This window comes from Sturnira hondurensis, unplaced genomic scaffold (genome assembly GCF_014824575.4).
Source record: "Sturnira hondurensis isolate 20B ecotype Veracruz unplaced genomic scaffold, ASM1482457v3 Scaffold0014435, whole genome shotgun sequence".
Classification (NCBI taxonomy): Eukaryota; Metazoa; Chordata; class Mammalia; order Chiroptera; family Phyllostomidae; genus Sturnira; species Sturnira hondurensis.
This window is the reverse complement of record NW_028087066.1, coordinates 115540-132527: the sequence shown is the minus strand read 5'-3', so window position 1 is coordinate 132527 and position 16988 is coordinate 115540. Positions and strand designations below refer to the sequence as shown.

General features: G+C 40.8%; 1 protein-coding gene across 1 annotated transcript; it reads right to left on the bottom strand.

Annotated features, from left to right (window-relative positions):
- Positions 1 to 3858: 3858 nt before the first annotated feature.
- LOC118999034 (HLA class II histocompatibility antigen, DR alpha chain) lies at positions 3859 to 15565 on the bottom strand. Its single transcript, XM_037063365.1, has 5 exons — positions 15394 to 15565; positions 12904 to 13149; positions 12178 to 12459; positions 4923 to 5087; positions 3859 to 4255 (listed from the first exon to the last, which is right to left on the bottom strand). Exons 1-4 carry the CDS (start codon positions 15473 to 15475, stop codon positions 4933 to 4935), a joined length of 765 nt encoding a protein of 254 aa, XP_036919260.1. The 5' UTR covers positions 15476 to 15565; the 3' UTR covers positions 3859 to 4255; positions 4923 to 4932.
- Positions 15566 to 16988: the final 1423 nt, after the last annotated feature.

The following is a 16988-nucleotide window of genomic DNA, read 5'->3' as shown; positions in this document are numbered from 1 at the left end:
GCCTTGGTGTGTTCCTTCTTGGGTCCAACTTCTTTGGGACTCTCTGAGCTTCACAATGGAAGAAAGAAGGAGCTACATAATTCTATGTAGCAGAAAGAAAGAAGGAGCTCCTACTCTTTGCAACAACATGGGTGGAACTGGAAAGTGTTATGCTAAGCAAAATAAGCCAGGCAGTGAGAGACAAATACCATATGATCTCATCTTCAACAGGAACCTAAACAACAAAACAAACAAGCAAGAAAAATATAACCAAAGACACTGAAATAGAGAACAGGCTGACAGTGATCGGGGGGAGAGGGGAGGGAATTTGAGGGGAAAGAGGGAAGGGTTTACAGGAACAAGTATAAAGGACACATGGACAAAAACAAGAAGGGTGTGGAAATGGGAGGGAGATGGGGAGGGCTAAGGTGGTGGGCTGCAATGGGAGTAAAAGGCAGAAAACTGTACTTGAACAACAATTAAAATAACAAAAAAAAAAGAGTTTGGCAGTTTCTTAAAAAACTGAACATACACTTACTACATGATCCAGTGATCACTTTTCTATATGTTTATGTCAGAGAAATTAACATGTTTACACAGTAACCTTCCATAAATGTCCATAGAAGCTTTATTTGTGATAGTCCCAAATGAGAACCAAAGTGCCCTTCAATAGGTGAACAGACAAGTGTGGTACACCCATGCTGTGGAATACTACTCAGCAATAGAAAAGAACCCACTGTTGATATATGCGGCAACTTGGATTGCTCACAAGGGCATTATGCTAAGTGAAATATGCCAACTTCAGAAAGTCACATATTGTGTGATTTCCATTAACTAACTGTCAAATTCACAAAATTATAGAGATGGAGAACAGATGGTTGTCAGATGATAGGCTGATGGTGTACGGAAGGAGGTGGTGGTAGCTATGAAGAGTAGCAAGAATGAGATCTCTGTGATAATGGAGTGGTTCTGTGCTTGATTTCAGTGGGGGTTACACAAATCTAAAATGCAATGGAAAATAGGAAAAGAACTATATTCACACAAGGCACCAATATCCATTTTCTGGTTTTGACACTGTACTATAGTCTCAAAATATAACCATTTGGGAAAATAGGTGAAAGGGTACACAGGATCTCTCTGTACTGTCTTTGCATTTTTTGAATCTGTAAATAGTTCACATAAAAAGTTTTGAAAAATTAGCTTTCTAGCTAGGATCTAGAACACTCAAACACCAAACATTGGCAAGGGTGTGGTACAACTGGGGCTCACTCATTTGTGGTGGGGATGCAAAAGGGCACGCTCACTGTGGAAGACACTCTAGTGGTTTCTTACAAAGCTACACACACTCTTACCATATGTTTCAGCTGTCATAGTCTCAGGGCTTTACACAAATGAGTTAAAAAGTTTGTCCACACAAAAACCTGCACATAAATGTTTATAGCAGCTTTATTTACAATTGCCAAAACTTGGAAGTAACATAAATGTCATTCAATAGGTGAATGAACAAACAAGCCCTGGTACATGCACACAATTATTGTTTAGTGATAAAAATAAAGAAGCTATTAAGGTGTGAAAAAACATGGAGAAATCTTAAATACATATTGCTAAGTGAGAGAATTATCTTAGGCTGAGAAAGCTTCTTACTATTTGAATCCAATTATATGACATTTTGGAAAAAGCAAAACTATGAACATGGTAAAAATATCGTTGATTTCCAGAGTCCAGGGAGAGGAGGACAGGGATGAACAGGGAGAGTACTGGGGATTTTCAGGTCGGTGGAATCAGTCTGTTTGAAAAGGCAATGGTGGATACATAACATCATGCATTTGCCAAAGGCCACTGAACTTTATAATATAAAGAGTGAACCCTAATGTCAACTATGGACATCAATTAATAATAATGTATCAGTATTGGTTCATCAGTTGTAACAGCTGTACCACACTAATGCAAGATATTAATACTAGGAGATACCTTAAGTGGAACAGGGGGGAGGATGAGGATTAAAGGACTCTGTACTTTCTGTATATTTTTGCTGTCAACTTAAAGCTTTTCTAAAAAGTAAAGCCTATTTTCAAATGCCTTTGTTGAACATGATAATATATAGATTTACTATTTTTCTTTTTATTCCATATTTGTCTGACTTTAGTATATTCTCTATTGTACATCTACTTATTTTAAAATTAAAAATGGATCTATGTAAAAGAAAAATCTGGGTCTATTGTATCTTCAATTTTCTTTTTTTTTAAAGATTTTATTTATCTTTAGAGGGGAAGGAGATGGAGAGAAACATCAATGTATGGTTGCCTTTCGTAGGTCCCCTGCTGGGAGTTGGCCTGCAGGGAACCGGCCTGCAACCCAGGCATGTGCCCTGACTGGGAATCGAACTGCGATCCTGCGGTTCGCAGGCTCACGCTTAACCCACTGAGCTACGCCAGCCAGGGCTTGTATCTTCAATTTTCTAAATCCTTCGCTTTAATACTAAAAATCTGGTACAGAGAATTGCTATTCACTAGTCATGCTTGTAAGGTTGTTAAAAGATAAATAAGGCACACTAAAATTTTCAAGAGTTTATGTTAGCAAACATTGATTTGAATCTGGCAGCATCAAATTGCAAGTGGTTAGGAATGCTTTGCCAACAGGAACTAGGGGAAAGGCTTTTATAGAAAACAGAAGGATGCAAAGCAAGGAAACTATTTGATCGGCTATAATTTAAGTGGCTGCCTTACTTGGGAAAGCTTAGTTGGCTGTTTGATTGTTCTTAAAGTTCATCTTCTGGGATACAAGTACATTTGTACAATTGATTCTGACTTAGGTTTGGGTTTGCTAATGTAGGCTACCAAGGCATAAGAACCTTCTCTGTTTAGTTACTTTAATAATTCCCTTCTTTTGGTAAGATACCAATGGGAAAAGGGGGCCAAGTATATGCTGACAGATGATGATTTGACTTTGGGTGATGGGCACACAGTGCGATATACAAATCATGTATCATAGAAATGTACACTTGAAACCTATCTAATCTTATTATCCAATTCACCCCAGTATATTTAATTTAAAAAGATACTAGTGGCTTAGCTAGTAGATGATAAGAATCAAGATGAAGCCCAAGACTAATTCATTTCAGATACACTTTCATGTCAGTCTACCACATTGTGATGAATAATCAGTCTTCATGGTTTAGGGGAGGTTCTGGTAACCATTTTAGAAATAAATATCAAGGAATAGTTTCAAAGATAAATGAGCAATTTATCTGTGTCACTGTGTCGCAAACATTCTCCTGTTTAATGCCATAATCCCCCAACACTTTACCCAGTTTTTCCACTCAGGGTTACATCTCCAAATAGAAGATGTTTCCAAGAGTAAGTCAGACCATTCACCTGGTAGTGAAAGAGGGATCCACATTTATGTAAATAAAATCCTCTGTCTTATCTCATTCCTCATTAAGTCTGGAATGGGTGATGCCGATATGTAAATGCTATAACACATGTGGATCTTCCTCTTTTCTGTGCTCCACTCCACTTCATCTTCTCACCACCTGTCTCACCTGTTATCAGAGGCCAAACCCGAGGCTTTCAGATTCATTCTACTTAAGATCCACATATTTCATTGACTTGGGGGTTCAAGAACCAAAACCAAATTCTGAACTGGTTGCCTGTAGAGACCCCCCCTGCAACAAATCTTACTCTAGAGGCATCCAGATAAAGATTGGGCCACAGCAACTGGGTGGCTTACAGATCCTCTGAGTGAGGCCACACCCTAATGAACCTGGATATTTTTTATTAATTACAAAGGATGAAAAGTTTACATATGTTCCCCAGCCCTTCGGACTATAGCTCAGACACCCCAAGTTTTCTGAAGAAATGGCTCAGACACCAAAACTTCACCTAAGACTTATCAGATGGTTTATTGTATTCAGAAAAGTCACAATCACTGAAGAAACCCCAAACAATGAGTTCCTATAGAACTTTTGCAAGTTTCCACAGCAAAGGCATGATCTTATGGGGCCTGTTGCTGAGGCATTGCATGCTGATAGTAAAAAGATAGTGGGAAATGGCAGGAAAACAGGTATGGGAAAGGGCAACAATCAGGGACACCCAACTAGATGCTAGAGTATGGAGAGGTTGAGAAGGTGTCACCTCTCCTAGTGTGACTAAGGCCGGGGGGAAGTGCTGAAGAAAGGTTGTCTTCACAGAGCTGAACAACCGGAGACTTGCCAGATTTGTAAAAATATTAAAGCAGAAATCTTTTCATTGATCTTCTCTCTAAGAAAGTCCATTACCTGTAGAAAGACACACGCAGTTTCTATAGAGCTTAAAATGAGTATTTGAGCTTCATTCCCCTTCTCTCTTAGTCCTTTGACTTTGGAAAAGTCTCTTAATATTCATCTGACCTCTAGTAAATGCAACCTTTCCAACATGAGCTGCTATATTCTACCAGCAGAGTGAGCACAAATGAGCAGACCATGGTTTACCTTCTATCAGCACCCCAGACACCACTTTTCAGAGGGAGGAGCAGAAACAAGCACTGGAATTCTTACAATGAATCTACACTGGCCCCTAAAGAGCCAAGCTCTGGAAGTGCTTTTGACCCAACGGATTGCCTGCCTCAGAAAATATAAACCAAGAATCGTCCAAATCTTGAAGCTAACTTTCCTAGGTCATTGGACCTAATTTTCTAATGTGAAACGGTTGAGTGTGAAATGTGAATTACTGGAAATAATGTCCAAGACTGAAGGTCTAGCTGCACACGTATGGGAAGGGATGACGCACTTTGAAGCTCTGGGATACTAGAAAGGGGCTATGTCTGATTCTGTCCTAGCAAACGTAAGTCAAGAGCCATGACTTTCTCCATGTTTCCCCTTAAAGACATCGCATGTTCTTTCCCCTACTGTGTTTCCTTCCTTTGATAACTTCATATGTGCGTTGCTCTGACCACACCAAACCTACCTGAAGTGCCTCACAGTGGACCTCGGCGGCCAGCAGCATTGCCTTTGCGCATGCCCTTGATGATGAAGATGGTCCCAACAATGATGCCCACCAGACCCACAGCCAGGCCCAGGCCACACACCACATTCTCTGTTGTCTCTGGGAGGGGAGTTCGTGCTTCAAACTCTGGAGAAATACAAAACAGAGTAATGAATGTGGTACTAAGTAAAAAAATAATAATTATTAGGAGAAAAAATGGCGGCAGAGTAGGACAGAGCGACTCCAGTTCTCGTACCCCTGGGAGAAAATCCTGGCAGATCTACCGAGGAACAGCGCAATCAATTCCCCAACCAACAATTCCCCAACATTTATGAAAATAAGAGACCAGAGATAGTGATGGACCAGACAGCTATAGGTCGGTGGGGTCTCAGGATCGCGAGTAAGGACAGAGGTGGCCGGGCCAGTGGCCTTCGGTCAGTGCATAATGGCCCTGGAGCCACGGCTGCCTCAGCGGTCGGGGCCCAGAGGCTTCTGTTTGTGCCCAGCGACAGGGGCGTCTGCCACGGAGGACTCATTGGGATCCAGGCACCCCAGAGTAAACACAAAAGCAGCAGCGGCAGGGCCGGTTGCCCTCAGCCAGCCCATAACACCTCGGACACGCCACTGCCGCTGTGTTAGGGGTGTAGAGGCTTCCGTCTGTGGCCAGTGCCACGGAGGACTCATCAGGAACCCGGCACCCAGTGGAGCCTTGGGCCGGCTGTGGGGTCCTTGGAAGAGAGCTGGCTCCATCCCTCCCCATCTAGGCGGGGCTGGGTGGCAGAGACCTGTCTGCCTAGGTTTGTAGGGAGGGTGGCAAGGACAGGGGTCCGTGTTCAGTTGCGATCTCTGTGGTCGCCAGCCCACCAGCCTGCCAGCCTGGGGAAATTTGAGAGGAGCATTGTCCTAACCAGTGGGGTTGGGGATTGGGCTGGGCTGAGAGGCAGGCTTTCTGGAGAAGTTTTTATTGGAAAGTGGACTGCAGTGTTCTCCTGTGAAGGCAGCTTGACTTGCTTCTCACCCAGCCACAGGACTAGGAAGGACCAGTACCAGACCCCGTGGGACCCAGGCAGCCTGTCAGGTGGGCGGGCGCCCACACCCCAGTCTGGTAGCCTGGCTGGCTCGTGCGGGTGTGCACCTGGGCCTACAACCCAGCCCACAGAGGGGTCCTGCTGAAACCAGAAAAACCGGATTGGACAGTTTGAAACCAACAAGGGAGGTTGTTGTTTTTTTTTACTTTTTTAAAAACTTTTTTTCAGTAATCATATATTTTTAAATTTTATTGTTGCTGTATCTTTCAGTACTTTTCCTCTCCTTTTTTTTCCTGTTTTACTCCTTCTTCTTTTCATCCCAAACTTATTGCTTTTCCTCATTTCTCCTGCCCTTTTTTGTGTGTGTTTGTTTGTTTGTTGCTTTCTATACCACTGTAAATACTTCACATCTCTCGGGTCTTAGCCCACTTTACAGGTTCCTGAATTCTATTCTTGTAGTGATTAACTCTACTTGCTCACATGCTATGCCTATTTACTATTCTTTACTCTCACCTTACCTCAAAATCTGACCTCCCACAACCTCACTGCTTTCTAGATACAACTCACAAGCCTTCCCTCCCCAACAAGACACTTATCTTTGGTCTATCCTTTTTAAAAGTGGCAAATTGGGTTGAAGATTACAGTTAACACTATATATAGCCTAAAGATCTTCTATCTCTTCTCTACTGGCTGTGACTGTAAATATCATAAAGTACTCTCCTGTTGTCATAAACCATTTTGCCTCTCCCTCCAACTGATCACACACACACAAAGAAAGGAGTAGGTGGAAGTGGAGGACATCAACATACCTGCAGGAGACTGCACCACTGAATTTCACAGGTTTTCTACCACAGAAGTTCACACCATAAACCCAGGGAGTCAGAACAGATCAATTTAGGAAGCTGAGGCTAACAAGAAGAGTCTCATAAACAATGGGAAGACAAAGAAACAAATGAAAGAAATGAAAGAAAAGGTGGAAGTCTCAGAAATAATGTCAGATGAAAGAGAGGCAAGTCAGCTATCAGATACTGAATTCAAAACACTAGTTATCAGGAAATTCAAAGAGCTCACAATGAACTACCAGAAACTAGAGGGGAGCTACCAGAAACTAGAGAGAAGCTACAATGAGCCCTCTGCAAACTATATCAACATGAAAAAGGAAATAGAAACTATCAGCAAAGGCCAAGAGGAAATGAGGAATACAATTTCGGAACTGAAGAACATAGTACAAGGAATGAAAAGCAGGATCGATGAGGCAGAAGATCAGATCAGCGAGTTGGAGGACACAGTAGAAAGAATCTCCCAGAAAGAGCAAGAAAGGGAAAAGAGACTCAAAAAGAATGAAGAGGTATTAAGAGAAGTGCAAGACAATATGAAATGTAATAATATCCGAATAATAGAAATACCAGAAGGAGAAGAAGAACAAGGGATAGAAAACCTATTTGAAAGAGTAATGATGGAAAATTTTCCTAATTTGATGAGAGAAAAAGTTACATGAATCCAGGAATCACAGAGAATCCCATTCAAGAGGAACCCAAAGAGGCCCACTTCAAGACACATCATCATTAAAATGGCAAAATTCCAAGACAAAGAGAGAATCTTAAAGGCAGCAAGGGAGAAAAAGGAAGTAACATACAAGGGAGCCCCAATAAGGTTAGCTACTGACTTCTCAATGGGAACACTCCAAGTAAGAAGAGAATGGCAAGAAATATTTCAAGTAATGAGAAGCAGAGGCCTACAACCAAGGCTACTCTACCCAGCAAAGCTCTCAATCAAGATAGAAGGCCAAATAAAGAGCTTCCAAGACAAAAGAAGTCTAAAAGAATATGCCTCCACCAAACCAGCTCTACAAGAAATACTAGAAGGACTGCTTTAATGAAATGAAGGAAAAGAGAGAGACAGAGAGGAACTCTGGTACAAAAATGGCAATGAATAAGTACCTATCAATAATAACCTTAAATGTAAATGGATTAGATGCTCCAATCAAAAGACATAGAATAGCTGAATGGATAAGAAAGCATGACCAACACATATGCTGCCTACAGGAGACCCACCTCAGGACAAAAGACCATCACAGAATAAAAGTGAAAGGCTGGAAACAAATTTTCCAAGCAAATGGTCAAGAAAAAAAAAGCCGGGGTAGCAATTCTAATATCAGACAAAATAGACTTCAAAAAAAGGGCCATAAAGAGAGACCCAGAAGGTCACTTCATAATACTCAAGGGAAGAATCCACCAACAAGACATTAACATCATAAATATATATGCACCCAACATAGGAGCACCCAAATATATAAGAAAAATCCTAGAAGACTTCAAGAAAGATATTGACAGCAACACAATTATAGTAGGGGATTTTAACACCCCACTGTCAAAAATGGACAGATCTTCCAAACAAAATATCAACAAAGATATAGCTGCACTAAACAACACTCTAGATGAAATGGACTTGACTGATATATATATAGAACCTTTCATCCCAAAGAAGCTAAATACACATTCTTTTCAAATGCACATGGAACATTTTCAAAGATAAACCACCTGATAGGACACAATACAAGCCTCAACAATTCAAGAAAATTGAAATCATACCAAGCATTTTCTCTGACCACAAGGGGCTGAAATTAGAAACCAACCCCAAAGAAAAAAACCCAAAACACCCAAAATCATGGAGACTGAATGGTATGCTATTAAACAATGAATGGGTCAAAACTGAAATTAGGGAAGAAATCAAAAAGTTCCTGGAAACATGAAAATGAACTCACAACAACCCAAAACTTATGAGACATGGCGAAGGCAGTCCTGAGAGGGAAGTTCATAGCAATACAGACTTACCTAAAGAAGATAGAAACATTTCAAACAAACAACCTAACCCTACACCTGCAAGAACTTGAAGAACAACAAAGACAGCCCAGAGCAAGTAGAAGGAAGGAAATAACCAAGATCAGAGCAGAATTAAATGACATAGAGACTAAAAGCACAATTCTAAGGATCAATGAATCCAAGAGTTGGTTTTTTGAAAAGATAAACAAAACAGACAAGCCTTTAAGTAGGTTCATTAAGAAAAGAAGAGAGAGGACCCAAATAAACACAATCGGAAATGAAAGAGGAGAGATTACAACTGATACCACAGAAATAGAAGGGATTGTAAGAAATTACTATGAAGAATTGTATGCCAAGAAATTTGAAAACCTAGGTGAAATGGACACATTTCTAGAAAAATATAATCTCCTGAAACTCAAGGAAGAAGAAGTAGAAAGCCTGAACAGACCAATAACGGCAGATGAAATTGAAGCAGTAATCAAAAAACTCCCATCACACAAAAGCCCTGGACCAGATGGTTTCACAGGAGAATTCTACAAAGCATTTAAGGAAGAGCTAAGCCCTATTCTTCACAGACTATTCCAAAATATCCAAAATGATGGAACACTCCCAAACTCTTTTTATGAAGCCAGCATCATCCTAATTCAAAAACCAGATAAGGACACAACAAAGAAAGAAAACTTCAGGCCAATATCGCTGATGAACATAGACGCTAAAATCCTCAATAAAATATTGGCAAATCGCATCCAACAATACAGCAAAAAGATCACTCACCATGACCAAGTAGGATTCATCCCAGGGATGCAAGGATGGTTCAATATTCTCAAATCAGTAAATGTAATACATCACATAAACAAAAGCAAAGACAAAAATCACAGGATCCTATCAATAGATGCCAAAAAAGCTTTTGATAAGGTACAACACCCATTTATGATAAAAACACTCAGCAAAGTGGGAATAGAGGGAGCATTCCTCAACATGATAAAGGCCATATATGAGACACCTACAGCCAACATCATACTCAATGGGCAAAAACTAAAATCTTTTCCACTAAGATCAGGAACAAGACAAGGCTGTCCGCTTTCACCACTTCTATTCAATATAGTATTGAAAGTTTTAGCCACAGCGATCAGAGAAGAAAAGGAAATAAAAGGCATCCAAATCAGAAAGGAGGAAACAAAACTGGCATTGTTTGCAGATGACATGATAGTGTACATAGAAAATCCTATAGACTCTACCCCAAAAGAGCTTGACATAATAAATGAATTTGGCAAATCAGCGGGATACAAAGTCAATATCCAGAAATCAAAGGCATTTTTGTATACTGACAATGAAACAGCAGAAGTAGAAATCAAGAAAAAATCCCATTCGATATAGCACAAAGAAAAAGTACCTAGGAATAAAACTAACCAAGGAGGCAAAAGACCTGTATGCAGAAAACTACACAACACTGAAGAAAGAAATCAAGGAAGAAACAAACAAATAAAAACATATATCGTGTTCATGGATTGGAAGAATTAATATCATCAAAATGTCCATACTACACAAAGCAATTTATAGATTCAATGCAATACCTATTTAAGTACCAATGGCATATTTCACAGACATAGAACAAACACTTCAAAAATTTATATGGAACCATAAAAGACCCCAAATAGCAGCTGCAATGTTGAGAAAGAAGAGCAAAGTAGGAGGAATCACAATACCTGATATCAAACTGTATTACAAGGCCACTGTAATCAAAACAGCCTGGTACTGGCATCAAAACAGGCACATGGACCAATGGAAGAGAATAAAGAGCCCAGAAATAAACCCAACTCTCTACGGTCAATTAATATTTGACAAAGGGGGCAGCAACATAAAACGGAATAAAAATAGCCTCTTCAACAAATTGTGTTGGGAGAACTGGACAGTTACATGCAAAAAAATGAAACTCAAGCACCAACTTACACCACACACAAAAAGTAATTCAAGGTGGATAAAAGACTTAAATATAAGCAGGGGCACCATTAAAGTCCTAGAGGAGAACATAGGCAGGAAAATCTTAGATATTTCACACAGCAACATTTTCACTGATATGTCCCCTAGAGCAAGGGACTTAAAGCAAAGAATAACCAATGGGATCTCGTCAAAATAAAAAGCTTCTGCTCAGGTAAAGAAAACAGCATTAAAATAAAAAGACAACCAACTGTACGGGAAAACATATTTGCCAATGATACCTCAGACAAAGGTTTAATCTCCGAAATATACAAACAACTCACACGACTTCACTCTAAGAAGACAACTAAACCAATTAAAAAATGGGGAAAAGATTTGAACAGACACTTCTCCAAGGAGGACATACAGAGGATCCAGAGACACATGAAGAGATGCTCAATATCGCTTGCTATCAGAGAGATGCAAATTAAAAGCACATTGAGATACCACTTTACATCGGTGAGAATGGCTATCATAAACAAAGCAATAAACAACAAATGTTGGAGAGGGTGTGGGGAAAAGGGGACTCTGGTCCACTGTTGGTGGGATTGCAGACTGGTACAACCATTATGGAAAACAGTATGGAATTTTCTCAGAAAACTAAAATTGGACCCGCCTTTTGACCCAGCAATTCCACTGCTAGAATTGTATCCTAAGAAACCTGAAAAACCAATCCCAAAGAACCTATGCACCCCAATGTTCATAGCAGCACAATTTACAATAGCCAAGAGTTGGAAGCAACCCAGGTGCCCGTCAGTAAATGAATGGATCAAAAAACTATGGTACATATACACAATGGAATTCTATGCCTCAGAAAGAAAGAAGGAGCTCCTACCTTTTGCAACAGCATGGATGGAACTGGAAAGCATTATGCTAAGTGAAATGAACCAGGTGTTGAAGGACAAATACCATATGATCTCACCTTTAACAAGAAGCTAAACAACAAAACAAACAAGCAAGCAAAATATAACCAAAGACACTGAAATAGAGAACAAGCTGACAGTGACCAGAGGGGAGGGAATTTCAGGGGAAATAAGGGAGGGATTCAGAGGAACATATATAAAGGATAGATGGTCAACAACTGAGAAGGGTGGAAATTGGAGGGAGGGGGGAGCACTGGTGGTGGGATGGGATGGGAGTAATAGAAAACTGTACTTGAAAAATAATTAAATAAATTTAAAAATAAAATAATAAAATAATAATTATTAATCCATTGAAGAAGAGGAAAATAGAATAATGTATTAAGGGAATTACAACTTAGAAAACAAGGAAAGCTGGATAACAGGAGAAACAAGAATAAGAATTGTAGCAGCTATTATGAAACAGGACTCTGTGCTGTGTCCCTAAGGCCCACACACATGCACCAAAGAAGGAAACCAGAAAATCAGGAAATTGGAGGATGGTCCGTACCCCAGTGCTTGAGAAGAGGTTCGTCCAAACCCCAGTGCTCCACCTTGCAGTCATAGATGTCCTCAGTTGAGGGCAGGAAGGGGAGATAGTAAAACTTGCGGAAAAATTGGTCCTCCCTGGGCAGGAAGACTGTCTCTGACACTCCAGTTGTGACAGGTTTTCCATTTTGAAGCCACGTGACATTGAGCACTGGTGGGGAGAACTTGTTGACGAAACAGATGAGGATGTTGGGCTCTCCCAGTTCCACAGGGTTGCTTGGGAACACAGTGACCTCTGGAGGTACTGGGGACACAGGACAGAAATTAGCTTTCTATGCTTAGGCATGGTCCCTCCCTCTCTCCCACTAAAGCTGAAACAGAAGTTGATACTGTGCCTTGAGAATCTATGCCACAGTCTCAGGTCCCTGTCTCTGACACCCTCACCCATAAACTGTAACCAACGTTGAGGTACAAGATATCCAAGGACCTCATTCCTGGCTCCCCCAACAAAGATTGAGGGCAATAACTTTGTGAATGACTATGAATGACAGAGAAAAGACGTGAGAACATCAAGAAATGAAAAAAAACATGAAGTTCTGGGGCCTATGGCTTGAGAATCTAGGACTTGCTTATGGCAAAGTTAGGCTCCAGGAAGGGAAAGTTATTCTCAGTAATGTAGCAGAAGGAGCTAAAGCATCTATTTTAAAGCTATGATTCCCACATGTAGAAGTGCAGCAGGGAGAGGTACCATTAGTGTTCGGGGTGTTGTTAGAGCGCTTCATCATGATGTCCAGGTTGGCTTTGTTCACAGCTCTATTGGCCAATGCGCCCTGAGCTTCAAAGCTGGCAAAATTACCAAATTCTTCAAGTCGCCAGACCGTTTCCTTCTTTTCCATATCCACATGGAAAATCTCTTCACCATCCAGGTCAAACATAAACTCGCTTGATGTGTGTGGGGTCATATAGAACTCAGCCTGGATGATCACATGATCCTCTGAAAAAGTGAAAAAGGGAGTTAGGGTTGGAACAAGCAGAGAGAAATGAAGAGCCAGGATGATGACACAAGTTATGGGCAGGAATTGAAACAGGTAGGCTCAGTGGAAGAAGAGCAGTAATGGGGAGTAGGGGTGAGTGGGAAGATGAGGCCGAGGTGCAGCATGTTAGTGCTGAACAGAGATGTGAGGGGAGAAATAGGGGTAGTGCCAGAGACGGTGGGCTGAAGGAAATGGGAGCTGAAAATCCAGTTTCCTGAAGCTGTGCTTTGTCTCCATGTCACTAGCTGAAGAGCAATTCCCACTTCAGAAATCCAGCAGCAGCTCCTAAAAGATTGAGTTCTGAATTCTGAAATCAAATTCAATTTTGAATTTTTATTCTGCTACTTACTTACCTCGTGAATTGAGCAAATTACTTCACCTACTTACATGTAGTTTTCTTATTATTTTCTTCTGTGGTTTTGCTTCTTCATGGATTTGTTTTTCAGATTAAATCAGACAAGGTAAGTAATTTCTTAGTATATCATCAGGCCTATAGCAATCCCTTTGGGGTCAGAAATTTGTTTATTTATATGTTTGTTTACTTATTTCTTTCTCTTTCTTTATCTTTATTACTTTTATGTTTTACAGTTGTTCCAATTATTTCTCCCTTTGTCCCCCTCTTCCCAGCCCTCCCCCCACTTCCATAGTCAATCCCTACCCCATTGTCCATGTCCATGTGTCGTCCTTCATATATGTTCCTTGACTAACCCTTCAACCCACTTCCAAACAGTCCCCCCACTTCTCCCCCTTACCACTGTCAGTCTACTCCATGATTCTGTGCCTCTGGTTCTATTTCGCTCATTAGTTTATTTTGTTCATTAGATTCCTCTTATAAGTGAGATCATATGGCTAAGCGAAATAAGCCAGTCAGTGAAAGACAAATACCAGAAACTGCTTTGTATTTAAGAGGGAGACCCATGGAAAATATAACTGGACTCTGAGGTACCCAGGAAATTAAGACTGAGACCTTGTAGTGCTGAAGTAACACACTTTCCTGGATCCACTCCTACACTGCGGATACCTCTTGGCAACGAGCCCTTATATCTGAAAGCTCCTTACATTATAGGATCTATTCTATTATGGTTGATACTGAGAATAAACTATAGCAAGGTAATAATCAATCTGAAATAAGAAAATTGCAGTTGGAGAGTATATATAGCCTCCGTGGTGTGTGTAGAAAAGAGGGGGGATTTTAAAAACTGTCTGTGTATTGGTAAAACCAGGATTGGTTTAGTATTTGCAGCTATGTGTGCGTACACAAGTGCACACACACAAATATTCTAGTTGTCCCTTTCCAAGCCAAGGGAAAAGCCTCCCTCCTTCCAGGTGTGCATCCCCATGTACGTCCCTTTCTGAGAAATGTAAAACCTGCTATTGCCATCATGAGTCTTGGAGTTGTATTATTGCCGTACTTATTACTCTGGTCTACCTGCCACCCTCTGTGGTGGTCATCTTGGGTGAGAGCTATTTTTTGATAATACATCTTCACCACAGCACAATGTTTGCCCAGCAGATGGCAGAGAACGTCAGACTCTTCACTTCCTTACACATGTTTCTTACTGTCTTGGAAAAATCACTAAATAACAGTGAGTGAAGATCATTGTAAGACCCAATACACAAGGACTATCATTGTTCCAAGGGGCAGTAAATTAAATGCAAGTCCTGTCAGCATACCGGCCCTTCCCTGTCTTTTGGGTAGATTATTGTTTTTTGGTGACTTTCCTTTCCATTGATCTTCAAAATAAAAGTCATTGTTTAAAATATTCTGACGAGATTCACATGTCAGAGAATAGCTACCATGAATTCAGCTAAGAATGTCTCATATTTTTCTCCTTTAATCCTCCCAAAATTTTATGAAGTTTTTAATTTACCAATTTTCTAGAAAAATAAATTAAAACCCAGAAATGCAGTTTGCTAATGCCTGTCAGAAAATATTTCTCCCTTAAGTTTGGCTTACCTCGAAGTCAATGGCATTGGCCAATATACAACTCAGTTTTGTTCCTGTGAAGTAAATTTAACTTACTTCAAATTGTGGTAGAAAGAAAACTCATCAATCTGCTACTTATTATACTTTAGATTTGGACTCACTGAATACCGATTAAACAGTTCCTTCACTCCAAATATTGTCCTGCAAATGTCCACTGCTCATTCCTCCAATGCTCTCAGAGCTTATTGTTTCTAGTTATGATTTTCTCAGCACTTACCTTTGATAGCCCACAGTTCCTGAAGGCTTGCTAGGAGGACTGTGATGAAAAATCCTGACGTTGAAACTCCAGTTATGGCCATTTTCTTCCTGAGTGCTTTAATGGGGATCTGTAGAGCTCCAGTGGGGCAGAATAGACAAGAATAAAAGAAAAGAGAATGTAGGGTGTGCTGTTGTCTGATTGACTAAAATTCAAATCAGTTGAACTACAGCCAATCAGCAAGTGTTTTGAGATGACTTATTTGTCGCTAAGGAAAAGACTCTTGTAAAGGGTCTAAGAAAGGAGACAGACAAAAATGTAAAATTCTTAATCAAACAAGTGCATAACAAAGGAAAGCAAAAAAAATCAAGTTTTTGAGAATGTTAGGCAATCACTCACACTCTCCCATCTCAATCCAAGTTCTAGAAAGGCATAAACCTGAAGCACATGAGTGAGAATATAAGCGGTGGAACAACTGAAGTTAGAGCTGATCAGGTATCATGCTTTGGTGCTGTGACATCTGGAGAGTTTCTTTCAAGGGATAACTAGTCCTTTTAAAAAAAGATAAATTACCAGGCTATGGAAAATACCTGAATCTTGGCAACATTGGGTGACAGAGCTTCACTTAAGGAGTTTCTCATTGCTTTAGGCTTCTCCTCCAGTGTCATGGGCTCCAAGATGGCCAGCTGTGTCCAAGAGTTCAGGACCCCAGGCACTGTCCTACCCTTAGTGAACACCAGAGGGGAAATTCTGAGGGTCAACACTCCCCAAATGGAGGGGGATGGAAAGCTACCACGTGGGAAATGGGTAGTGGGTACTGGAGACAGTGAACTGTTAAGGGGCTACCTTTTATTAATGCCTACCATCTTAAATACGATCGTAGGTTGGAGTAGACTTTTGGGGACACACCTCACTTGAGGGCTTAAGTGGATGAACAGCCTGAAGTAGACTGGGCAGAGCTATTTTACTGGGGATGCTAGAGACTGACCTGGAGGACGGCTTTACCATTTCTTCACCATGTCATAAGATTATGGAAGTTCTGATAAAAAGAATTAGTTTTGATGTTTACTATTGAGAGTACTGAAAGTTAAAACACTATAACCCTTTTATTTTTTATAGCATAGTTTTATATAAAGGAAAATTAAACCACATATGGAAAGGGCTTGAATCCAAATACTTTCCTCAAAGAAAGACCTGGCAATGAGGCAGCCCATCGGATGGTGAGTTCCCTGTTCAATGTCAGTCAGGACACAGACCCCCGGGTGGACTTCCACACTGCTGGGCTGAGGCCTTATCCTGTCCTGCAGCTGCCTCACAGATCGTGAGGGCCCACTCCCTGTGAGTTACTGGTTATCTGACTGAATCTGGGCTTTGAACATTCTCTGACACCAACTCCTAGGTCATTGGAGGAGGCCCACAGCACAGCTCTGTTCTGGAATTGCTCAGGGATGCGTTTCCTGGAGGCAGGGGCATGGGCCAGAGGAGAGCCCTGCAGTGTCAGTCTCTGCCTATGACTTAGGCTTTGCCACCTGCTTGTTCAGAGAAAAAAACATGTACGCTTTTCCTATGCTTGCCCTGTGCTGCCATAATGCCTCATTCTTACAAGGAGCTCAAAA

What these genes read in the sequence shown, in the direction of transcription:
- LOC118999034 (XM_037063365.1), bottom strand. Translation starts at nt 15,475, where the DNA reads ATGGCCATAACTGGAGTTTCAACGTCAGGATTTTTCATCACAGTCCTC. An exon ending in GGAACTGTGGGCTATCAAAG is followed by an intron (nt 13,150 to 15,393) that starts GTAAGTGCTGAG and finishes TCACTTTTTCAG; the next exon opens with AGGATCATGTGATCATCCAG. An exon ending in CAACACCCCGAACACTAATG is followed by an intron (nt 12,460 to 12,903) that starts GTACCTCTCCCT and finishes CTGTGTCCCCAG; the next exon opens with TACCTCCAGAGGTCACTGTG.